This window comes from Eucyclogobius newberryi, unplaced genomic scaffold (assembly GCF_026437365.1).
Source record: "Eucyclogobius newberryi isolate DKJ021-1_F unplaced genomic scaffold, fEucNew1.0.hap1 SCAF_12, whole genome shotgun sequence".
NCBI classification, from domain to species: domain Eukaryota; kingdom Metazoa; phylum Chordata; class Actinopteri; order Gobiiformes; family Gobiidae; genus Eucyclogobius; species Eucyclogobius newberryi.
In genome coordinates this window covers 19,856,202-19,882,136 of record NW_027315746.1, presented here as the reverse complement: position 1 = coordinate 19,882,136, position 25,935 = coordinate 19,856,202, and the positions used below count along the sequence as shown (strand labels likewise).

Below are 25,935 nucleotides of genomic sequence, written 5' to 3'. Positions count from 1 at the left end.
CATTAAAAGATAAGTATAATAAAACCACAGTACTTTTTATTCATCATACAGAAAAAGCTCTTAATTATATAGGAGTAAGACAAGTGAGGATAATTGAAAGCCATCATTAAAATTCCACATTTTCAGCCAGTTTTGTTTGAAGCATTGTCACAAAGGCTACCTGCCAAGTGTGGTGTCAGCGCCTTGTTTGATAGATGCTGCAATTTTGATTGCTCGAGTCCAGAGTCCTTCTCTTTCAGTAGCTCAGACAGAAGTGGCTCATTAAACCCCATCAGCGTTTGTGTTTGTGCTGTGTGATTTGAATGTAGTGAAGTGAGGGAGGATGTGAGGCAGTGCTCATTAAACTGGAGAACAAACACTGACATTTCTGCTAGAATCATATCTCCATTTGGTCCATGTATCAAAGACGTTCCCCTAAGTGTGTGTTTGTGTGTTGGGATATTGGTTGGGAGAGACAGATGTTTGCTGATTCAACAAAATATGCATCGCAAACTCAGCCCAATTTAGAGGAGAAAACAGAACGCCACACAGACGCTCACTCTGACAGCTCACTCTTAATTCTCTCCTTTTTAATTCTACTCTCCGTTTTCCTCAAAGTTCTCTCTCATTTGTGTCTGCCCCGTCTTTCACACATTCTGATCTAACACCAGCACAGTTTTAACTGGCTGTTCCTTCCGGACTTGTTTTCCCTGTCAAGGCGTCTCTGACTAAGTCTCAAATCTCACATTCTCCTTCCACATTGAAATTGTGAATTGTACATCTATATCTACAGCAATCCAGTTATTCTAGGTTAAATGCATTACAATGCATAAGGTCAAATAAACTAAAATGAGAAGCTGTGTACTGTGGTACTGTGGTACTGGTTTATCATTTATTGCAATGCAATATGGCAATGATTACAATTCTTCATTTCTTCCTCAGTTCTAATTTACAATATACAAACTAGATAAAAAAGGCCATAAATAAACATAATGTTCCTTGAGGCTAAATATTAGCATCAGACAAAGGCTTACAGTGGACACATAAAGACATTTTCTAATCTACTTTCTAAAACATTCAAACAAAATACACAGGTAAATTATTTAAGTTGTTAATATTGTCCAAGTGTTACGTGGTAAGAATACATTCGGCCCAGCTCCTCCCATTTCTCTGGGAACTTTGCATAATAAAGATGCTGACATCTCCAGATTCACTGTCATCCACTCTACATTCACAACACACACAGAAAGACACATGACATTGTTTCTTCAAGTCAAGCCCAAAGCAGCAAATGAAATAATCTGAAGCCATACAGCGTATGCACAGCCTTACATGTCAGCTTTCACAAAATTGTTCATAAAATAATATCATAAACGTTTGAGTGCGAAACTCTCAGTAGCTGAATGATATCTGCAGAAATGTCCATTCCTCCACAGAAGAAGTTCACAAAAGTGCTGCTTTAGCCTCGCTATGTCTCACGTTATGTACTCCAGTCATTGTAATCCAACAGTTTTTAAAAAGGTCCTCTAAAGTGCATGAATGAGGTAAAATGAAATTGTTCTCCAGTGGTTCCAGGAGTTCAGACTGGAACCATTGTGTGTTGCATGTGTTCCATTTGGGAAAACATTTCCTGTTGCACTCGTGCCAATAATATGTCCTGATGTGACGGTGTGAGGATCCCAAGTCTGTCCAACTCCCTGTGGAAGCATCATTTATTACTATCACACAGGAAATATTATGAAGCCTTTCTAATAACTCCAACATTTTTATCCACATTCCATTTTTTCCCGTCAAATAGCACATCATTTATTGTTGGATAATTCTACACTTCGGGGTGAATAGGTGATTTGACAGTTTAAACTTACTGGTGTGTTAGTGTGAGTAGGCTGTCCAGGCTGGTGTACCCTGCGGCTGCCAGTGAGTCTCTGTACCTCTCCAGACCAATGGACTGGAGCCACTCGCACACGGACCACTCTTGTAAGCACACTTCAGGTATGACTGACACACACACGTCCGTGCCAAGATCTGTCTCCAAAATGGCTGCTGTAGGTCTGCAGATTGTAAAAGAGAAGCGGTTGGTTTTGTCTTGTACAGGTTACATCGATATCAGTTTCTTTTGAAAGGCCAGAATAGCAACGCACCTGTCTCCCCCAGTGCGGCGAAGAGTCCCTGGGTTGCGGATGAGTTTGTCTAACATGTTTAGGATCTGGCTGAAGGTGGGTCTCTCCGTGCGCTCCTTCTCCCAACAGTCCAACATGAGCTGGTGCAACACTACGGGACAGTCCATCGGGGCCGGGAGACGATAGCCCTCCTCTATTGCTTTGATGACCTACAATAAATGATTAGAGGTTGAGTTAGGTTGTATGTACTGGAGATTTACATTTGGGTCACCACTTAGAATAAACATGGTCTGATGAGATTTAAATGATTAAGACTGTAACGACAATAAAACTACTAATTACAAACCACACTAAGAAAATGTTTTTTTCTTAAGAATTCAAACTTTTTTGCCTTACCACAAGCTGCAATTACATTTTAGATTTTACAGCTGTAAAAAGCAGCCCGGGGTGTGTGCACATTGGATGAATAGGCGAGTATGTGAGGTACAGCTCGTCTTGAGACCCTCTCATGAGCACTGCAGATTAAATCAATCACATCTCAGGCATTTCCATATGGCACAAAGACTCTCTGACCCGTTCAGATTTAACCAGCTTTGATAGCAAAGTGATTGCAAATTTGCTTGGAAATTGAATTTTATATAGAACTGTTTAGGAGGCGTAAATTAAGATAGGGTTTATATAGTTTATGTTTGGAAAAGCACCAAGCAATCAATCAATAAAACATCAACATTCATCTTCAATAAATTGGCCTGCTGTTGGACTTAGCTTACTTCAACCATTTCTCAAAAAGCAATTTCTGCATTTTTATCAATACCGAACAAGGTCTTTGATACTGAGCCAAATGGAGCAAAACTTATCGGGACATGCCCTTTATAATCCATGCAAAGGGCTTCTAATGAGTTGAGCTTTTCCTATGCATACTTAAGTCGATATCTTTACGATTCATTATAAATATAAGTCAAGTTCATGCTGCGAAATTGTAAATGTGCTTTATGAAGTGCACAAACAGTCTGTTAGTAAAGCGCCTGTATCATGCAAAATCGACTTTTCAGAGCTTTTACCCTTCTAACAGTGCTATGGGCACCTCTTATATGTGCCCAAAGTGTTTTTGTGAGTGATTCTTGCAGTCTTTAGCTAACAGTCTCTGTCCATCCCCTCGGATGAGCTGACTGTTTCAGCCCATCCTCCAGGAAGCACTTCATACCTGTAACACGCCCCGCTGTGCCCCTGTGTTCGAGAGGTGATTTTGTACCCCTTTTTCCTTAGTAAATGCTCGACATGTTTTAATTTTTTATGCTTATGCTTTGTGTTAAAAATGTCTGTCTTGGAAGATGAAATTGGATTCTAGCTACTCACATCTTGGTTGTTCATGTCCCAGTAAGGTCTTTCTCCATATGACACCACCTCCCACATGACTATGCCATAACTCCACACATCGCTAGCTGTCGAGAACTTCCTGTAGGCAATGGCTTCTGGGGCTGTCCATCTGATGGGGATCTTTCCTCCAGGGGAGAGGTAAGTCCCAGTGGCCTCCTAAAACACCAGAAAGACCTCATAAGTAATGATGTTTATTGATCCTGTTCACAAGCAAATGTAATGATCAATTAGCTAATGTGCGAAGCAGGCCAGGAACAAATTCAGATTCTGCATTACATATTTTATAGATGTAAAAATGACTAATACTAATTCATCAGATTAAAAGATGCTCTTACCCTATAAGTCATAGTTGGGTCGTCCTCTAGAACTCGACTGAGGCCGAAGTCGGACACTTTACACACCAGGTTACTGTTGACCAGGATGTTGCGCGCGGCCAGGTCTCTGTGCACGTAGCTCATGTCTGACAGGTACTTCATCCCCGAGGCAATGCCACGCAGTATGCCCACCAGCTGGATCACTGTGAACTGACCATCGTGTTTCTGCACAAATAAGAAGTGTGTCAGCAAAATTACAATACCAGTGTTTAATACTAGAGACTTGAAAAAAGGACTTACTCGAAGAAAAGCATCCAAGGAGCCATTTTCCATGTATTCTGTGATGATCATCAACGGCTTGCCTACAATAAAATATACCGTAAACAAAGGAAATAATAAGTTATCTAGAAACAATGGAAATACAAAAATAACACAAATGTTTACTCTGGTTGTATTATTTCATCATTTACCATATACATTATATTTATATTTGGTCACAAAGCAGTTATTAACAGTTATTAGCAGTTATTAACAGTTATTAACAGTTATTAACAGCTATTAACAATATTACGATATTGCAAAACTCACATCTAGTGACGACTCCCTCCAGTCTGATGATGTTGGGGTGGTCAAACTGCCCCATGATTGACGCCTCTGCCAGAAAGTCCCGTCTCTGTTTGTCTGAATATCCTGCTTTGAGACTCTTGATGGCCACGTAAATCTCCCTTTTCCCTTGTAAACGCAGCCGCCCACTGCACACCTCGCCAAACTCTCCTACACACATAAAGAGTACATCAATGTGAACGCCAGGCAAGCGTGTGTGAGTGGGTCTATGCACTGGAGCCAGCCTTACCCATGCCAATAACCCTCTCGATGTGAATACTGTTGACATCGATCTCTTTGGCAAACTCGTGGATGGCCTGGTCAGGATCTTCGTAGGTGAATGGGTCTATGTAGATTTTCACTCCTGAAGAGGAGGAGGATGGAATGCAGGAGGATCAGTGTGAAATAATTGTTGTATAATGGTACATGTGTTATGTAAATGTACTGGCTGTTTGTGTGCAGGTGGAGAACAAAGAAACACTGCCAATCAGAGTATGCATTATACCTGGATTAAGATGCTTTTCTTCCTCAGAATCTTGCTTGGTTTTACTGTATTTGCTCCTCCTGGTGAGAAATAATGATAATGGCTGTTTAACTGGCATGCAAAATAAAGTAGGTAAAGGGAAATTTATGTCTGGATAATACAGTCAACTGAGCCAATAATAAGAAAAAAGGATTGTTTTCAATCCAGATTTCCTTCTGTTTCTTTTAGAGGGGTTTCCAGTTATTCAAAGTAATGACAATGACAACAGAGGAAAGCTGAGCGAGCAGATGAAAGCTTTGAGGGAAGTGCAGGAGGAGGGGCGAGGCCTCAGGTAGCAGGAGATAAAAGATGTTTTCCATTAAACAAAGAAACTGTCACAAACACCTTTGTGGTGGAGCAGGTGTGTGTGAATGCTTTGTGTGCCTGTGCACGTGAGCGTGCACGTCTGCTGTGAAGAGGACACAAGCCCCACTGCTGAAGAGACAGTAATGACAAGTCAGGGACAAAGGGATTATCACTGTCTCCACTCTAATCCCCTTTAAAAGCTCCAGGTAACACTCATATTATTAAGACACACAATGGCATTTTAGCAGAAGAAATGCATATTATTGACATCACCGGTTTGCTCAGATTGCATGATGGGAAAAATTGGTTGGTGTGGAATGCTAACTGTATAGCAAATAATGACAGTGTGGGTGTGTGTACCTGCGGGTAATGATGAAGACAGCTGCAGATATCAGGAGTAAAATCCCAAGGCCACTGATTGACAGCAGCAGGAAGGCTGAGTTTACCCCTTCTCCAATCAGAGGGAACGGATCTGAGAGAAAGAGACAGTAATGAAATGCTGAAATACAACACTGCCCATAATAAAGATACACCAGCAAAGGCAAGATAGATAGCTTCTGTCTCACATGCTTATGCAGTGAGAAGTGTTTACTACCTTTTATGTACATGCATTTGAAATACCTGAATTAGTGGAGAATTCAAAGGGTGTGCTGAACTCCCCATATCCAGCAGCTGTGCGGGCACGCACATGAAACACATAGACAGTAAGTGGGCTGAGGCCGGCCACGTCCACGCTCTGGGAGAAAGTCCTCATTATGCGGTAGGACCTCTCTTTCTGATCCTGATTAGTGAAGACAAAAGACACTGGAGTTGCTGCCTGATTGCAAATCTATTGCTAGCATCAGTGAAATAAAACAGTGCGCAAACATATTGCTAATTCTCAACACGTGTACGAGTTGCATTAACTATGCCTGTCTCACCTTTTCGTAGAACTTGACCTCGTATTCAAGTATGACCCCGTTGGGTCGATCCGGTTGTTGCCATGCCAACGACAAACTGTGCCTGGTGACTTCGGTGACTTGGACGAACGTCACAGGAGAGGGAGCTGACAGAGAGGAAGATGCACTTAGCGTGACATAGTATAGGTCTATTTCTGTAGTAGTACTCTGACAGCAAACACAGCTGACTCCAGACTGTCTTCCTGCCTGTTTGTCAACAGTCCCATTGACCCACTGTACCTGCGAGCTGACCTAAATCTCATCATTCTCACTCCATAATAGAGACTTTCACTGAAGTCTCGTCTGCTGCATTTTCTGGCCCGTCATTGCAGTTAGTCCTCTTTTGCGGCTGTTATGTGATACTGGGCCATATGGTGGTGCAGCTTGGACTTGATATATGCCAGACATACTTTGGTGCTGTGCATGAAGTTATTTCCCTGGGGCACCTGAACCTAAGCAGGTGCACCAGCGTCTAAATGGCACTGTTAATGCTTTTGTGCAATGACAGTTGAGATGTAGCAGCAGCATGTGAACACAGCACCCCTTGAAACTAATGGAGAACGTATGTGACAAGTGAACATACACCATGTCACCTCTGCAGCCAAAATGAAACACGTAATAAAAACGCGGGGGCTTTTTTCAACACATCCGGGGTCAAAGCCTGAATCACAATGTCACACTCTTGCACTAATACTGTATGTCAAGTGAAGTTATTTAAAAAAAAAGTAGTCACATCTAATTTCTGACAAACTTTGCTTTTTTTCAACCCACTTTATATTTGCATTCAGTGATTTACATCTCTCCTCCCTGACAGCCTCCAGAGAGCATCCGTATAATTAATTCAGCAGTTGTAAGGTGTAGGAGGACAGAGCAGTGACAGACTGTGATGCTTTGATTAGGAGCTTGTGTTTCCAGCTGAGAGCGTTCTAATAAAACAGACTTTCTTCTAACAAAAATACAACAAATCATTTACATTTGCAAATCAGATCATTTTCGGATGTCATGTACACTAAATGTGCAATCATACGCCTTAAAGCCTCTATAAAAAAGATCTGGGAAAAGCTTCATAAAGGCGTATCCACCTCATGCTTCTTACCCATGAGGACCTGCTTCCCAGTGGACCCATGAGAACTGAACAGCCACAGCAGATGCCGCTGTGCTGACCCACATATGATTTTAAGCAGATTTTGCATTATAGAAAAGACAAACGCATTTATCTCACCAGCTTGGTTTGTGGTGACCGTCACGGAGACGCTCTGGGTTGCCCCTGCGCCGCTGTCCAGGGAGACCCCGTTTCTTGCCTGCACGATGAAGGTGTAGTGTGTGTGGGCCCGGAGCTCGCTGACCACCACCCGTGTGGTCATCAAGCGGGTCTGTCCGGGGTAAAAGATGACATCCGAATCACACGGTAAGCACAACTGGGACCCCGAGTCTGCGTTGGACTTGGGGTAGTCTCCACTCTGGTAGATGCCTCCCCCGGGGTGCACATCGGGTCCCACAAAGCCTTGGTCCGACTGCATCCCTAAACCATTTCTCTGCGCCTCGGGCTGAGACATGTTGTGATTTCTCGACAGCATTTTGTTCCCCTTGGAGCTCTGACAGATGAGGCATTCCACATTGTAGCTGGTGTCGCTGCGCCCCCCCAAACGGCGAGGGGGGCTCCACTCAAGGACGACCGAAGTCTTGTTCACCACAGAGATCAACTGCTGTGGAGCGGATGGCGGCTCTGTGGAAAGAATAGAAACAGTCAGTATAATTGTATTGCACATAGAGGAAGTGGACTATATCAAAGGGGAGGGGCTGTGGTGAGTTTTGGCCGAGGTTAAATTGTAGACATCTGGGATCTTATTGAGAGTGTTTTTGATGTGTTGGATGCTTTCCTCCCTGGTATTCCTCTACAGTGCATGTATATTTGCTCATGTTTTTTCCCAGGCAAAGAAACCCATGCGCTGTATTTATGCATAATTAAGTTTACGACACACATACTAAGACAGAGGCCTCCCAGTCTGCTACCCTGGGCCATCTCATTGGGCATGCCTGTTCTATACACTGATTGTCTGTAGTTACTGCTTTCCCGATAGGACGTCTGTCGCAGCTTAGTCATAGGTAAACAGGTTCAGAAAACAGCAGTGACTTTCAGAAAGTGTTATGTGCTTCTTTGTTTGGTTGCAGCAGACTCTGCATACAATGGGTTATCAGTTCGGTTAGCATGCGTGGCTATCACTTGGGGCATTGTTTTGTGTAAGCAGGCGTAGGAAAGGGTGCCTGTTTACTTACGAGTGCAGGCCATGGCAGGAGGGTCAGCGTCCGCACGGTAGAACCCGGAGTGGCATTCGCAAACGGATGTCACCTCTTTGAGCGCAAAACTGTGGGGAGGGCATTTGGCGCATCCTGGATCTGAAGATTTTGCCTTGTAGAAGCCAACGGGACAGGCTACAAACAGACACAAACCAAAGAAAAGTCTTCGTCAACACTGGGATGATCCATGACAATTACCTGCTGCGGAATTAATTGCCCTTTTGCACAACAAAAGATTTTATTGCCAGCCATAACAACACTATTTTACAAGGACAGTTGACATGCTATTGTTCCCATACAGTAAAAAGGACCACCAAAGTGTTGGAAAAACTAAAACCTTTAATCTTACTTGCCATTTCTGTCACCCAATTACTCTTACGTGTATTTCAAAGGGCAATAAAAGGAATCATGGTATCAGCTGCATTACAACAAAGTAGTATTTTTTTTATAATTTACCACAAAATAATAAATCTATTTACTAGAATAAGCAGAATTCATGATTTTTTGCAATGAGGTTGTATCATTAAAATAGCTGTGTCAATTTACTGTGCGATATTTTGAGAAAAACATGACATATTATTTTTGTGTGACAATATTATCCAGAATATTTAAGCTCAGCCTGCAGCCAGGTTCAAAAGGTCACCATTGACCCAAGTGGACTGATCCCTGGGCCTTATTGATCACTGCAGACAACAAGTTAATCAACACATGGAGCAACACGTTCAGGGAGTCCTATCCACACCAGTAAGCACAAAATACAGTAGAGGCACTTTATTTTTTCTTTTCAATTTGCCAGAAGCAGCTAAGAGAACACCCCCCGCACTCATTGCAGAAAACATAAGAGAATATATTAAAAACTCCAGTGTCGACAGCCCACACAAATATAATTGACATTTCAATATACAGAATCAGAGCAACTGAGAAGAAGCGAGTGCAGGGGAGAGAAGGCTGGAAGTCTTCTCTCTGTGTACCAACGAGTTATGCATTGACAGAACAACAATATGATAAATGAGTGCATAATTATACAGCTTGACATCCACTGGAGAAGCACAGGAGCTTGGCTGGTTAGAGACATTTTCCTCCCTTGAATTCACTTGGAAATCCTGCGTTTGTTTCCCGAGCAATCATTTTCTTCACCACCTTCTTTTCATCATCACTTGCTATTCATTCATTCTTGCTTCCACCAATTCAGCCATCCCCCTTTCACATTTCCAAGGAGATGGAGACATCCCAGTAGGAGGAGCGGATTGGAATGTGGGAATCGTGTGTGTGTGTGTGTGTGTGTGTGTGTCAGCATGTTTTATGACACTCGTGAGCAGATGAGAGGGCGGAAGTGGCTCCTCTGTAATCTCCTCTAACCGACCATCCTGCCCCATCTGCACTAGTCCTCATAGAGTCGCTCTTTCACACACTCATTTAGGCCTGTTTCTCAGCTTTTCACAGGATTCGCTCCCAGTCAGTGCACTTTTTACTTCAGCCTTTACTTAACCGCCTTTGTGTTGCAGTAGTGCTAGTACTTTAAAAATCGCCAAATACCCTTCTCTAAGTGTCAAGGAAAGCTTTGAAACATGCATTTGAAACCAGTGAAGACATAAGACAAATGCAGCAGATAAGATTATTCTCGTGTAGATATGAGTATATTCTATGTAACAACTTTTTGGAAAATATGTTGATTTGCGATTCATTTTTTCAAGACAGATTTGACATTTTTAAAATAAAATATTAACTGCTAAACTACTACATGAACAATGTGGATTTCAGAACAAGTTTAGGTCTAAACTACAGGGATTGAAGATTGTATGCAGTAAAGGAGAGATAGTCGTTTGCAGCAACCCTTAGTGATTTGCTTATTGCAACAACTCAGGCTGCTCCCACTTGCACATGAGTGCACATCAAAATTAGGACTAAACTCAAACTTAACTCTGAACTAAAGCTGCTAAAGCAGTACACTGCTATATCAATTTGATAGTGATTAATCTTGTAGTCCTAAACAACACTTAAACATATATTTGCCCACTTATGGGACTTGAGGCTGATTACTACAGGGCTGTTCCAGGGGGTTGGACCCAGCTTTTGTCTCTGCCTGAACAACTCTTTTTTTCCGTCTTCAATACAGAGATCTGAAAGAAAGAAGCCAAGCATTTGAAGCCATAAACTTCCCTCACCAGCTACTCATGTCTCTATTGGGCCCGTTGTCCCTGAGCTTTTGTGTGTTTGAGCTTCACAAGAGCAAGAGCAGAGAGCTGAGAGCTGACCTGGAATAAGAGCTCATGATGGTGTCATTAACCCAACATTAACCCTACTATGAGAATGCGGGCCTGTCCTGAGCTGAGGAACGGTTTCTTGGTGAAAACACTGATAAGGAACTTTTGTGATTTCAGTTATACGAAATCTGTATAAATAGAGGGAAACAACACAGAACTTTAGAGATAAAGACAATGATTATATTTAATTCATGTAGACTTCATTGACTTTAAGTTTGAATGTATAGATATAATGCTTTCTAATAGCTCATGTGCTCTTTCCATTGAGCTTGATCTAATCTAGTATTTTATTTCACTATTCTTTATCAATGTTCTAGTTTCACACCAAAATATTTGTATTATCCTTGACCCATTACTAGGTCAGTTTAGGAAACATCTCTTCTTTCACACCACAGTCAAAATGCTGCTTGCTACTATGTCTAGTGCAAACAGTGTAATCAGCTGTAGAGCGGGGCCATGGGCTGATTGGGGAAAACGGCAATAAGCAAATAGATAGGATAGGAGATAAAGTAGGACGGGAAGGAAGGTGCCCTTTGATTACTATCAGGACTGTCACGATTTGCATATGCAGCCTCTCAGTAGTTAAAATGCAAATGCAGCTTTTTGCGCATTCTACTAAGTCTTGTTGGCACACTGTATGCAGCTGTGTGTGTGTGTTTCGCCTTGACCCCATGTTATCTGTCATCAAGCCTTGTCCCCCCCGGCTGAGGAGGAAGTACCCCTGACCGCTCCACTGTGACACCTGCCTGAGTGATGGATGGAGGGAGGGACGGATTGACGGATGGGTAAACGGATTGATAGACTGTCACTGGAGAAGGAGGGAAACTGTTAATCACCTGGGTCGTGCCCTCTTAATTAAAAACATAGAAATCCTAAAGCCCAAACAATTTTATCTTTATATGTATCCCTTCAATTAAAATTATATCTTGAAGATAGGCAATTCTGGCACAGCTGGGGGGTAATCACGTGTGCGCACGCTCACGAAAAGACTTGCGTTTGCATACATTTAAATATCCATAAGCAAATATAGAGGTTTTCATTTGAAATCAGTGTGGATTTGTCTGCACTAAGCCAACAGTGCTAGCATTAGCATCTGAATGCACTAAGTAACAATGATCCCCCTCCCCATGCCACAGATCACCCCTGCCACCAGCTAGCCCCCCCCCCCCTACCCTAAACCGTATATCAGGAAAAAAGAGTTAGCAATAATGAGAGGAAAGCAGAGGGAGTTTTGCCAATGCCAGACGACTAAGAGGACTTGGCAGAGCATCTCGCTGTGCAGAATAACCTGCAAGGAGAAGACAATGAGTTTGAAAGAGGAGTTGGAATTCAAGCCATTTCCCCCCACCTGGGTTTGGCTTCTCCAGACAATCCCAGTGCAATGTTGTTCTACCCACTGTCACCTGCCATACGTGAACATTTGCACATGCACACTTCTCTCCCCTGTTCTGTATGCCCCTGATCTCCAGGCATGCCCGGGCAGCCCTCCAAACTGTGAGTACATGGGAAGAAGGGCTTTGTTAGGCACAAATTCACAGATACATTAAATCAGCCATCCAACATGTTCACAGTCCAGAAATGCAATAATTAGAGGGGCTGAATGCAGCAATTATACAGCCTATTCTATAATCCGTTCACTCTTTTTTAACTTCCTAAATTCGCTCTTTCAGTGGCACTGCTTTTTACACTCCTCTCATCCAAGCATTCTGCAGTTGACAAGGCTGTGCAGGTGCACTGGAAAGATGAGCAACCATGAAATCTCTCTGGACATGGGGAACGGAGACGCGCATGCTCGCATGCATTCCAGGCCTCCCAAGGTGCTTAGCAAAACGCAGCCCCGCCATCCAGCCAGCACAGAGGCGGTTAAATACAAAGCTTTCATTCCGCCTCTCCAGCCGTTTCCATTTCTAATTCTCTGTGTTGTTTCTTCTTCATCTCTCCTCCCTCATTTCCTATCCCCCCAGACGGATCACAGCTGTCAAACTTTTGACGTCTTCATCTCTGCTGGTCGTGACCCTGCACTCGGTGGCTAAACTCCCAGTGTATATGAGAGCGAGCCTGTCACTCACACTTTTTGACATCTTCATCAGGCGCAGTCGTGACCTCGGTTTTAACCAGGGCTTTCCAAAGGAGGGGTGTTCCCAATCTTGTGTTTCCCCACTCGTCCCCTTTGCACTCTGTGACGAACTCTGGATGGGGGAGGGGTCGGGTGGCCATTGATGCCTTCTGCTGTCAGCGGCCTTCTTTCATACCACACTCCCCTATTCAACACCAAATCCCATCTTCCTCTGCAGAGCTCCTGGCCTGATCCGCTCTTTCCTCAGCAGCACTCGACACGAACTTTCCACAGTTCACACACATTAGTCGAGTTTAGGCCCCATTCATTTTAACCCAGCGGACAATTTAAAGATGGAATTCAGTTGAAAATGAATCAAAGTGATAAAAAAGACATTTTATCATCAACAAACGGAAACTTGTTAGTATAAAAATGTGTATATTTGAAGGCTAGTCTGGCCAATTAGGAAAGACATTGGGAGCATTCCTCCTATGCCATTATTCAAATGTTCTGTCTTTCCTAGGATGTGTAAGAGAGAAATCTTTCTTAATAACTTTCTTAATAACACTTTTACTTCGCAGAAAAAGCTTGCTGTTTCGCAACTTTCACTTCAAACACCCAAAACTAAATTCACATTTTCTGAATTGCAGTGGAAAATACCAGCACAAATGCTATGTATAACAGCAGCATATGGAGCTCGAAGTAAAACATGACGAACTAATTATGCCAATATTTTTGTAGTAGCTGTACCCTGTTCAACCATCTGTCGGTGGGGAAGTCTATAATACAGACTGAGTGATCACACATGAATCAACACAGTCCATACACCTTTTGACCCCTGTGGCTCTAAGCAGTCAGGCCTTCTCAACACCCTTTCAGATCTGTCTACAGCGAGTACCGTTCCGTCTCTAACACAAACTTTTCCGCTTAAAACTGGAGGGAGCGCTGAGGCACACAGCCAATCGTGCGGGGTCCTCAGTATTCATCCAGAGTTTGATGGATTTCCATTTGAGGCAGCTGAGCCCGGCCAACAACCTGACAGGCAGCGGGAGTGGACTAGCCAGAACACAGAGCGGGCGATAGATAGATGGCACTTCACATCTGCTAGAGGTTCAGCAAAGTCAAGGGTCTCTCTTAAATCTAGTTGAGGAGAAGCATCTTTCAGACCTCAGGGACCACCCCAAAATCCTCCTCCTCTTTTCACACAGAACAAACGGGGCAAGCAGGGTGAAGGTTGCGCTGGACGTTTATCACCGGTTTGGCTACTGTTCCAGGGAAAGAAGTGCTTTTTCAATTTGAAAAGCCAACTGGCATCAAAAGTCTTTATGTCCATCTTGCTGTGTTGGTCTCCCTTCTTTTCTGTTTGAGTTATTGCTCTGTTTGTTATACTACAATTAGCCAGCCAAACGAGCCCCATAAATTAGAGGATCACTGAGCTGTTCCCTTATATCTGTCTATGGCTTGGTCTGTGTCCATCTGCGCATGTTTTGCTTATGTGGCCTGGAGGGGGAGAACCTTTTTTTTTCCCATTTCATCAAACTAAGCTTCTACACATCCGTTGCTTAGTTATCCATACTACCACACACAAGCTAACAAACATTACACGTCACGCCAACCACATGTACGTTGGTGAAAGGTGTGAACAGCTTGCCATTTGATAACTGCAAAGTTCAAGCCAGATTTGTTAAATGGAGAGGCTTTTTCATCCAGATTGTTTCTGTTCTGTAGAACACCCCTCACTTAGACTTGTGAGGGTGTTGTTTTTACTATGACTGTAAATTGTATTCAAGCATTTCGCAAAAATGTATTTGAAGCACATTTTCCTACAGTGACAAGCTTGCTGATAAGTATACCATTTTCCAAGAATTTGAATAAACTACCAACTATGAGAAATTCAGATTTACAAAACAAGGGACCATGTGTAAAACAGCATCTGCAACCATGGTTATCTGTCATTTTAAAGAGCTCGTTCATCTCAAGAAAGTAGCAACAAACTTGAAAATCACAAGGCAATAATATGAAATTCAAAACTCAGAAACATAACAATTGCTATGCAAATGTAAAGCAGCACATACCTTTACACGCTCCATTCTTCTCCTCATAACCCGGAATGCACAGACATCCACCAATAGGCACCAGCCACTCTCCATCAGCTCCGCAGTACATTTTGGGCTCATCTCGCTCTTCTGATTGGTTGACACAGGAACCCCTCACCTCCACCAATGACGACGTGTCAGCTCCAGTGACCGTATCAGGGAAGGTAGCCAAGTTCCGTACAGTGAGGGGGCATGTTTTGTAAAAGACCCTCACTGAAACTAAAGCTATGCAAGCGCCTACATCTTGGAAGGCAAGATAGAAGCCCTTCCGGGTCGTGACCTTTACGTCTCGCACCTCTGTGTTCAGTTTCATAATGCGATCTCCGACGTCAACCTAGACAGAAATAGACATTGGAAGAGACATTGGACACGGGTTGACTTCTGCATTGCAAAATGGCTTATTAATGTAAATCAAAATGCAGTTTGAATAGATGAATGTTAAAAATCCCATCAAATAAAAGACTACAGTTAAGTGGCAGCTGGAGATGTGGCACTAAATTAAAAGCATGAGGAGGTGGAGATATACCGATCTCTGAACCTGAGTGAGCTGTTACCTGAGTAAAACTCTCATCCGCTGCCACTGTGTCAACTTTAATGAAGCTGCTCTCTTTGATGTAGCTCTCTTTGTCGTCATTGGACTCGTGGTAGTACAAATTGAAAGTCTCCTGAAAGGTAAAAATAAAGGATTTAGCAACAAAGTCTAGAGCCACTGGTTCTCTCCCGTTTCAGACTAAAAAATACCTTGCAGGTGCCGGTGACTCCAGGCAGGCTGTTGCAGTCTCTCAAAGTGAACTTGACCTCCACATAAACCCTCTGAGCTCCGGACCGTGGAATCCAGTCCGTTCTCAGCCAGTTGTTCTGACTTGGTTCGAGGACATTGCAGACTTGGTACGTTCTGATGGGGATGTTCTTCTCATCCATTATGCTCACTTCCTCCCACTGCAATCACACAACATCACAGAATGAAAACATCTTAGAGCATAATTCTGTTCTAGTTTAGGAGGCAGCTGGGGCTTTTAACTTGAAATTTGAGTTTAGATCAGGAATTTGTTGAAACAGATTCTCATAGTTACAAAAGCTTAAGTTATGAAACAGGGGTATGGAGACAACAGATTGACTAACTTTAAGTATAAACATGAAATAAACGTCTCTTGAAGAGAATTTAATCTAAAGAATGGCGCTGGCTTGGTATCCACATCTTACATATGGCAGTGGTTAAAATGATTATGTGTCATCTGCTGTTTGGCAACTCTATGGCTCAAGTTTCAGAAGCACTTGAAAACGCAAGTGTAAAAAGGATAGAGTTTCAAAACAGTAGCTGATGAAGGCTGCAGCTGATAGACCAACTGTTGCAAAAGTAAAGACAAATAAGTTCTGTCTAATGACCACATTTTTTACACCACAGTGGACCCAGATGGCAAATGCCTTTGAGTCCAGGCAGCTAACACAACTCTTACTTTTGCACTTACCACAAATGCAATCCCACAAAAGCTGATTGTAAATAATGTTTTTTCCATTTGCAGATATTGTGTGGTCATAAATGAAGTGAAGTAAATAGTAAGCAAGTCCCACTCCCACACGTTTAGAACACCATTGTACACGCTAATGAAATATATAACGCTAACATTGTTGCTTGCCTCAGCAGTCTGTGACATTTCAGCAGGTTCAGATTATAGTACTGTTTCCAAGTGTTTTTTTTACTGGCACTTTTCTATAGAAGCGAAAGCAGCTCAACCTTCACCGCACCATCCATCTCAATAGAGTTTACTATTTGCCTTGTACTGTGACCCTTTAAATGACCGCCGAGCCTGCCGATTCCAAATTGGCTCTTTATTGCCACTGAATAATAATCTGCTCCCTTCCCTACTGGTGAGAGTTGTATACACTCTAAATGTGGCGTGTCGAAAGAGGGAGCGAGCGGCGCTGAGACGCACGATGACAAGATGTGCGTGTCTGAAAGGGAGGGACGCGTGAGGAGCTGTGTGGCCTAACGGGACCGAATATATTACATACAACTATCAGTCCAATAAATGCATCAGTTTGATTACAGCTTACTTCTGAAAGTTTCTGCAATTTAAAAAAAAAATTAAGTTGATTATTATTCAGGAAGCTTGCGTGTAAGGCTGTGCAATTAATCACATTTTTATCAAGTTGAAATTCAATACATTTCTAGTTATCCATTGTATGACTGTTTTTTTTTTTTTTAATGGTGATGTTTGCAGTCAATCCTGTGGAAACAGACCTGTTTATAAAATGTGCTGTATAAATAAATTGGATTTTGATTTGATAAACAATGCATCAGAGTAATGATTAAAAGTCTGTATTGTTTGTTCAGGATAGTGATATTGAACGCCATAATCAGATCAAGGGGGGAAAAGATAATTTTTTGTCACATTGCCTAGTGCCTAGATGCATGTTAAAAATAATCTTAAGAATTCATTACATGTAATAAGAAAATATTTTATTGATTCTCTGTCGTGTGTATCCTAGGAATATTTTGAAGTCATATTATTACTATAACTACATAAAATGCAAATTTGTTTTTAAATACACACTCTACAATGTTTCTTGTATGTTATTTGGGTGACTTGAATCTGCTTGCTACAAAATGATTAGGGATAAAACTGTCCCATGAGAGTAATGCAGCATAACGCATTAGAAAATGTACTCTCTTGAAACAAATTGACAATTAGCATTACTAATTGTTTTAATGTACTACTGCACAATAGAATTTTAGATTTTGTTTACCAGCCTGATTAGCACAATAGCATTTGTCTGTACTGTATTCAACTACGTGGACTATAGAGTCTAATCTATAGGGGAGATCCAGTGTGTGTGAGTGCGGATTGTGTGTAATGAAGAAGAGTGCTGTAAAGAGTTTGATGGCTCCTTGTCTGGTCCCCCTTTGGAGTCTTTGTCAGCAGATTGAAATCACAGCTGTCAGAAGAAAAAAGGAGCAATGCACTTGCCCCAACCGGACCACGGAGAGGATGGCTTTTGGTGTCTGTGTGCGGGTCCAAAAGTGTGTGAAGCTAAAGGATGTCGAAGACTGGGGAGGGGGGCTGTAATCAAAAGCTCAGTGCGTGCAGACCAAGACCCTGTCAATCAAGCCGCATGTGAAGAGAATAAGCGCACCATGACTGAAGAGGACTGAAGAAGAAAGACGAGTCAAGTTTGTCCACTAACTCCTACAAGAACAGAGGCGATGATGTACAGATGGCGCATACACTAATAAGTAATAAAATATAGTTCGGCGATGCTTTCTGGCAAATGTATGGTACTAAAAATTCCAAAAAACGACACCCACCACCAAGCTGCTTCCTACTCTTATCATTTGCCAAACACAACGCCAAAAATCTCATATTAGCACTTAGGCTGGGCGAAAAAACAGCTCATTTAAAAAAATCTGTGGGATGATTATTTGCAGTCTCCAGACTAAGTGTGATTTATTTCCAAAGAGAAAACAGGTTGTAAACTGTGTATTTGTAAGAAAATAAATTAATAAATGGAAAAAGGAGAGAGAAAGAGAAGAAGCTCCCACTCACCCCTCCCTCTGAGGGACTGGCTGCCCATTTCAGTTCTCCTGGCGCTGTCCTTGTATCCAGCAGGGTCACTAAAACGCACACATATGCAGGTGGCATCAGGGAAAAACAGCCAATACAGTCTTTGATCATCACTGCCAAATATATAATTTTCAAGCAGGGCCAAAATACATGTTAACATTGCTTTATTACAGAAAAAGGCTTGGGACATGATTGGGGGAAAAAATACAAAAAAATGAATACAAAAAAAATACAAAGAAAGCTAGTCCCTTCAAACTACTTGTTACTAAACTCTTACTAAAATACTCAAAGCTCTTTTTTTAGACACAGTAGTGATGCGATGACCAGGACCGCAAATAGTCCCAATGTTGACAGTAATGTCTTTATTCCTGATTGTCTTTCACTCTAAGCAAACTGTATTTTTTCAAAAGTAATCATCAAATCAGACAAGCAAAGGAAAAACTTCTTCGACGGGAGAAAACGGTTAAATCCGTCCCGTTCCTCGAGCGCACATGATGCGCATAGAGACACGTCCGACTTGCAAATGTCGCGCGCGGGGCTTTGACGTGTTCTTCTTACCTTCGTTTGCAGGATAAACTCTCGTCCTTGCACTGGCCACTGTGCTGGAAATCCAAATAAAAGTGCAAATCGTCCTCCATGTGTTAGCCATGCGTGCGGCGTGGAAGTGCGCGTAATCCCCGCTCCTCACTCTTCTGCGCGCTGGCTCAGGCGCTTCCATCCCGGTGGGAAAAGTGTGTGTGAATGAACGCAAAGTGTGGACGCGACTTGGATGCAGTGAGGGACGCGCACGGGGCGGGATCTCATGCCCAGAGCCTTGTGCGTTAGTGGTAAATTCAAAACGACACGAGACGAGTGACACACAACGCAACGTCCCCAGGGGCGCAGAGACACTGTTATGTGCACGGGTAAAACCTTAGTGTCATGTTACCGGGGATTTAATGAATGAAGGCGAGTTCTGTGCGCGCTCTGGGATGACCAAGATCAAAAAAGAAAGGCTTGTAAAACAGAAAATGAACAGAATTGTGGTTTAAGCTCTACATGGATGGAAAGGTGCACAACTGAAGATAAAGAGGGAGGGAGAAGAAAACCAAACTAACATCAGACGACTAGAATTCTAATCCAAATAAAACCAGAGCAGTTTCTATGTACTTTAAACAGTAGATTCCACATTCCAATAGACACGAGTCAATGTGGCACTGCATCTTCACACCAAGGCACGTTCTGACACCCAACTGAGATGTTTGAGCACAATGGACGCAGAAGGAAAACGCGTGCGTGTAACTCACAAAGTCTGCCAGCTACATTACAAAAGATGAATGTGAATTTCCTGATAAAGGTTACACTGGTTGTGCCTGGAGCTGCTTGTCTTTATGGCCGATCAGACAGCTGGAGGTTCTTTGTCCTGTAGGCGAACGGCGTGACAACAGCGCCGCCTATTGACAACCGGCTGAAAAATAAATAAAGAAATAAATAAACAGCTCTGGAATCTAAAGTTAGAGTTAAAGAGGAGGATAACACAAGGGCCATCCTCTCACTGTCTGATCACAATATCTCCAGTTTAAAAAAAAAAAAAAAACTCATCTAGATTATTTTAATAATTACATAGCACCAGTGAACAAAAAGGCAGCGGGACAAAGGCCTGGAGAGTGGTGGATCAAACAAAGAGCGGCACATGAACTGTCCTCCTACACTCTGCTTTTTAAAGGCACAGTGAACAATTGTTTTAGATCCTGCACAGCTGGAAGAAGAAACATACTCGCTTTAGCGCTGACATGGTTGTTTTTATCCTGAAGATAGCAGAGGTTCTCCGAAGTCCTTTAAGGGCTTGCAAATGTCAGGCTTTCCCCTTGCTCATGCTAAATGGCAAAAAATAGGAGTTTTGGGGGTAAATAAATACTGCCCTGATAGTTTAGTTGAAACTTGTTTTTATTACGTGTGTTAATGGTATCGCTGCCCTTCGAGGTATATTCTGGTGTGGCTCACTATATAGCCGTCTCCATCTCGCTTTGTGTCTCGTAGTTGCCATGCCGAAACCATCTCGATCCCCTGTTAGGCTTCATAATGGACCCAGGAAGAGCATCTGGCACCGTGAACCGCCAAAAACCATTTCCTCACTTCGACCTGCCACTCTCCACATCTACCATAATACCGTTTTCGTGTTTTTTTCCTCAACCATCTCCACGACCGACTGCGCAATTACAAAGACCCAATTAGCCGAAATGGGATTACGATTTTGCCGAGGGACCAACGAACCAATGGCGTGGAGCATCGCAGCCCATCCGCCAATGGGACGGCGGCGCAGGTGGGCGGGACACGACTGTTGGGCGGAGGTGACATAGTGACATGGATAGAGAATGGTCCTGTTGTTTCTGGTCATTTGTGTCACCAAAGTTTTGATTGATGACCATCGAGATGTTTTCCCACTCTCCCCTGAGGATCTGCGCTTTCGAGAGGGGGTTTCGCCATCGCCCCCATCGCCCCCATCGCCCCATCAAACCTCTTCTTTAAGCATGGTTCTTGGCCTAACATGGCTTCAACACACACTTTTGTCCAGTTTGAAGCCCCAGATGGCTGCTGCCCACACATCTGTATTGTTTATCACTAAATATAGGACAGCCTGTCTGTTTTCTATTTGTGTGCTTCCACATGTCAACCATAATGCAGATCTCAAGGGCGTAACAATGATCAAGACAGTGAAGGGGACAGGAAGAAATACAAAAGTACACAAAGTAGCCAAATGTAACTGTGCAAGTGTAAAGAAGAAAAGCCCAAGGGACGGTAGGTGTGTGGGCGGCTGAAAGAAACGAACAAAAGAAGCAGAGAAGAGAGATGAGCGTGGATGTGATTGGGCGGGTGGGTGGCGGCGACGCACAGAGGGGGCTGTTGGGTGTTGGAAAACTGAGCTTTCCTCAAAGCCTCATTAAGGTATTCCTGGAGCGAGAGTTTTCATTTGGCTTTCAGTCCGACACAGAGCTATGCCATCGCACTGTGAGCAAAAACAATTTCATATTCATAGCACTAGACAGATACTCTGGCACAAATGATATTCAGAAATTCTAAATTGGGGCGATGAGACTGAATGGTCAAACTCCTTCAATGGGCATGGCGTCATTAACATGGCCTAGGCATTTTGATCAGTGCCCAGCTCACTTCTTAGCAGCTGCTCACGTCTGCTCAAATGATTTAACAAACTGGTGTTTATGCATGTGGACAACCCAATGCCAAGCATGCGCGTGTCTCTACTGTACCAACATAGGAAGAAGTGAACAGAAGGTTTCCACCAAAACACCAAAAATGTTTTGTCGACTGAATAAATCAATGGCAGCCGTGTGCTCTGAGTGAATGTGAACGCCGCACTTGTGTGTTTTTGTAGATGTGTTTGCATGCTGGCGTCTTTGTGCGATTGCATAAACACTGAGCTGGAGTGATGAGATGTTCTCTCCATCCATCTGTTCTCCTGTTCAGCCAGAGAAGAGAGAGACAGAGAAGGTGTACAGTAAAGAGGATGTTCTTGAGTTAGCAACCACATGTATCCAAAGTGTGGCCCGCACATAATAATGAACAGAATATCCTTGGCCTCCAGTTTTGTGTTTCTGTAATCCAACATAACATAACATAATTTCAAAGTGATCTTCTTCTAGGTCTGGGCACTTTCATGTTTTACAATACTTATATATATTTTTTAGAGAACATTAATTTTATTAAACAAAATTGGCTCAAAAATGTGTGTACGTGTCACCTTGTTTCATTTAATTATTTTATTTAATCCAAGGTAAATAATTGGGATTTTACAATTATATATTTAATATACGTATGTAGTTAATATAAATTTGAATATGAAAACATGTGACATAATACATTTAAAGAGGGTTAAGTTGATGTGCAAAACAAATCAAGATTAATGTTCATGTCTTTTGTCTTTTGCCTTTAAAAAAATTGTGATTGTCATATAGCAGATGCTTTTATTGATCATTTCACATTATTCAGTCGAGCTTGTGTATAATTTCTAAGATGTTTGCTTATGTGAGAGTGAAGTGTCTTCCTGTGGATGTGGTTAGTCATTGTTTAGCTTTGTGCAACGCAGGCCACACACTGTGCAACTCTACAATCTCTTATTGCTGAGCCTTCCCTGCAGCGCTGTTGACCCTGCTGTGCTACTCATCCCCTCATCTTTGCAGATAACAGACCACCCTAAAAATACTCCCATTCCTGTCTCCTTCCCCTGTCCCGCTCACCTCTATCCAGTTAGCGCTGCCAAACTCCACTACCTCTGGGCACTTCCAAAAGTCGCTGAGGTCCAAGTCTATATTTTCCTCCCTTTTCATGTCTGAAGACGTGGCTGTTGTCGAAGTGCAACCCAACAGTGTTACATCACAAGTGTTGTTAGTATCCTCCTCAGTCATTTCTTACCTCGCCCAACAAGCTAGTTTAGCAGTCACCCACACTCTGGACACAGGGCAGATGGGATGTAGGAGGAGCGCAAGGGAAGAACCAAATCTACTGGGCTCTTATAGCTATACATCGAGCCATGAAGCGTATCTCTCCCGTAAAGTAAAGCGGTATTGTTTGGCGTGCTTTACAGGTCTGACAGTCTGGAACGGTGCTAATTATGATAAACTACACTATTTTTTAAGATCACTCTGCAGCCAAGTGTTTTTGAGAGCCTTTGCATCTCACCAGCCTCCGTTGCCGCCTTTGTTGTGGAGTGCTTTAATGTGCTCCGCCACTTTTCCGAAGAACCGGGGAAATTTCGACTCATTTAAAACCTTTTTTGTTTTTTTTTCCTTGCCACGCTTGACATTTGGGGTTAGGAAGTGGTTTTGTTCTTGCCAGTGTGGGTCTCTCCGTTGTGTTACCGTGCATATAAATCATAAGGAAGTGAAATTCATGTTCTGTAGTCAAGTCATTTGTTGTTTCATCACTTTTTTTGCCCAATCATTTGTCTTTGAGGAATCTATACAAATCAATATCTTGTGCCATAAATAGATCACAATTAAATATTAGCTTCTTTTTCCTTGTGGTGTGTTTCTTTTCCATCCTTTTGGGCCCACACCCACGCAGGTGACCAGAGGGTGCCTCGAGTGGGTGGACAACTCAATACTGATCCCCTCCCTTTGCCTTCAACCCCCCAAAAGGAGAGTCTAAAAAACAGTAGAAACAGGGGGCCCCGGAGGAGGAAAGGTCTGCCTCACTCCCACCCTCATGCAAATGGCACTGCATTTTGAAAACTGCTACAACAAGGAAACAGGGACAAATATTTATCTCAATGCTCTGAAACATGTGCAAGTAGACAAAAAAAGGGATGGGATAAAAGTTTAGCTGTGGTTAGTAGGCACAAAATATCTAAAGGGCATTTTTAATAGCTGTGTGTTGTTTTTTGTATTTTTATTTTTTTAAATTCAGTGTATTTTACACTGAATTCTCATTGAGCAAAGTGTGTGAAAATCAAGTAACAACATAGACAAACGGCTTTCAATCATCTCATATTGCTCGATCACACAAATTAAGCCAACACACCATTGTGTCACATAAAAGGAACAAATTACAGCCAATCACGACCAACACCTTCGAAGATTGAAGTATAATGTAATACTATATTATATTATTTTCCTAAAGTTGTATAAAATTATATTTCTGCTGAGAAGTTCACCGATAGGTCTTAAAAAAAAAAAAATCTAACATTTTACATACACATAGATAGTGAGTTATTTTTATACAATTTAAATGCTAAAATTCAAGGGACCAAAATCAAAATTGCCATGAGTTATCCTCGTGTGTGTTTTACAAAGCACGGTTCACAGTATAATAATGTATGCTCTGATGCACAGGGACGTTTTTCTCATGACTTTATAAAGGACTTTCAAATAGGGATGTAAAGATTTATCGGTTAATCAATAATAGAGCTTATTCAGGTCACATTATACATTTTGAAAATGTTAAAAATCGGGTCTACACTCTAAAATACGTAAACCTAAATGTTAAGTGCTTTTTGTCTGGTTGTTTAAGTCACACAATAGCTTTACCTTTTCGTTTCGGTTTGATTTTGTAAAGCTGGTCACATAAAAGAAATAATGGTCATCTATTTATTACAAAATTTGAATGAAAGTTACTCACTGTAATTCAGTAATTGTAACTTTGAGGAAAAGTGTATTGTGAGTAGCATTACATGTCTTACACCAAACAGCATGTCACTGATAAGGCCTTGCGATTTCCTGAGGATTAGTGGGAATCAGGCGTCTCACCGACAGTTGTCTTGTTAAGCACTTTACCTTTGTTTAATCAGCAGCTGCAGGTCACACAATAGACAGGGCAGACCAGAGAAATAGAATAGATATTTAACGTGAGATAATGCATCAAAGGGTGCTTTGTAATAACAAATAGAGTTGGTTTGACATAATGAATAAAAAGGCTGAGCCAATATCTGCAAACTGTAAATACATATCTTAAATATAGCTTAAGCTTAAGCCTTCTGTTGAATTGTATGACGATTTATATCAGGTTTTGTTTGAGCCTTTTGATCAAAGTGTTAAATTTATAATAATAAAATAACCATTACTGGGAAAATGATGTCATTAGTGAAATTGTTGTATCATTTTATGCAGCCCTATTTATTATCGTTGACACGCAGCCATGCCTGATTTCACAGTCCTTACGTTCATGAAGAAGACGCGTTGTGACACTTGCTTCACTGCTAAATGCTCTGATTCATTCTGTTTAATCTCCTCAGGTTGAATTTATCTGGGGACTGAGGCTTTAACCCCATTTAATCAACGTTCTTTGTCATGTCCAGCCCAATATCCCTGAGCGGCCTGTTCAAACATCGCTCCCCTCTGGCTGCAGGCGTTATGACACCAGGCTTTTATGATAAGACATCAGATGGTGTTGTGCTAAATTGAGACACGTGGGAGGACAGAAGGATTCGAGGAGGACCCACATTAGAAGAATCTGATTGAAAGTGAGATTAGTCAAAGATCTGAAAGTCTTGTGCAATAACTGTGGTTGTTTCTCTCAATTTGATCAGGTGAGGTTAACCATCTCCAACAGGTTCTCATATTCGGCTCAAATATAGCTCTCATTTTTACTTTCTAATAAAACATGTATCTAACAGAACTATATTTGTGAACACTTTGTCAATATATAATCCATTTTAATGTGAATATGTGTTTTATACATATAATATACTGTAAATACAAATAATATTCATATCTAAAACAATTGTAGAAAGTAAAAATATTTTATATAATACTGTTTTAAAAATGAGCTATTTAGTATTAAACTGTAAGTTTCTATTTTGTTTATTGTAAAGTACAATATTCATCTAGAAATATGTAATATTAGAAACAGGTCCATTCACTTTCAAAACTACAAGAAGTGGACTTTCATTTACATGGTTTTATTTCTGTGTGTTTAACCCTACACGTATGACCAGAGTATGAATTATTAAAAAAATATGAATAATTTCAAAAAGTACAGTGAAAGTGAATTTAGAAATGTTCTG

General features: G+C 41.9%; 2 protein-coding genes across 3 annotated transcripts in view; one reads left to right on the top strand and one right to left on the bottom strand.

Annotated features, from left to right (window-relative positions):
* Positions 1 to 25,935, top strand: part of LOC140356384 (phosphatidylinositol 4-phosphate 5-kinase type-1 alpha-like) — a 155,279-nt gene that overhangs the window by 30,182 nt on the left and 99,162 nt on the right. The window lies entirely within an intron of this gene.
* epha4a (eph receptor A4a) lies at positions 862 to 19,309 on the bottom strand. Its single transcript, XM_072441267.1, has 19 exons — positions 18,996 to 19,309; positions 18,420 to 18,487; positions 15,616 to 15,813; positions 15,429 to 15,539; positions 14,854 to 15,208; positions 8,438 to 8,593; positions 7,383 to 7,886; positions 6,143 to 6,267; positions 5,844 to 6,003; positions 5,583 to 5,694; positions 4,899 to 4,957; positions 4,644 to 4,757; positions 4,379 to 4,564; positions 4,091 to 4,152; positions 3,812 to 4,015; positions 3,456 to 3,632; positions 2,121 to 2,308; positions 1,845 to 2,030; positions 862 to 1,676 (listed from the first exon to the last, which is right to left on the bottom strand). Exons 1-19 carry the CDS (start codon positions 19,153 to 19,155, stop codon positions 1,559 to 1,561), a joined length of 3,243 nt encoding a protein of 1,080 aa, XP_072297368.1. The 5' UTR covers positions 19,156 to 19,309; the 3' UTR covers positions 862 to 1,558.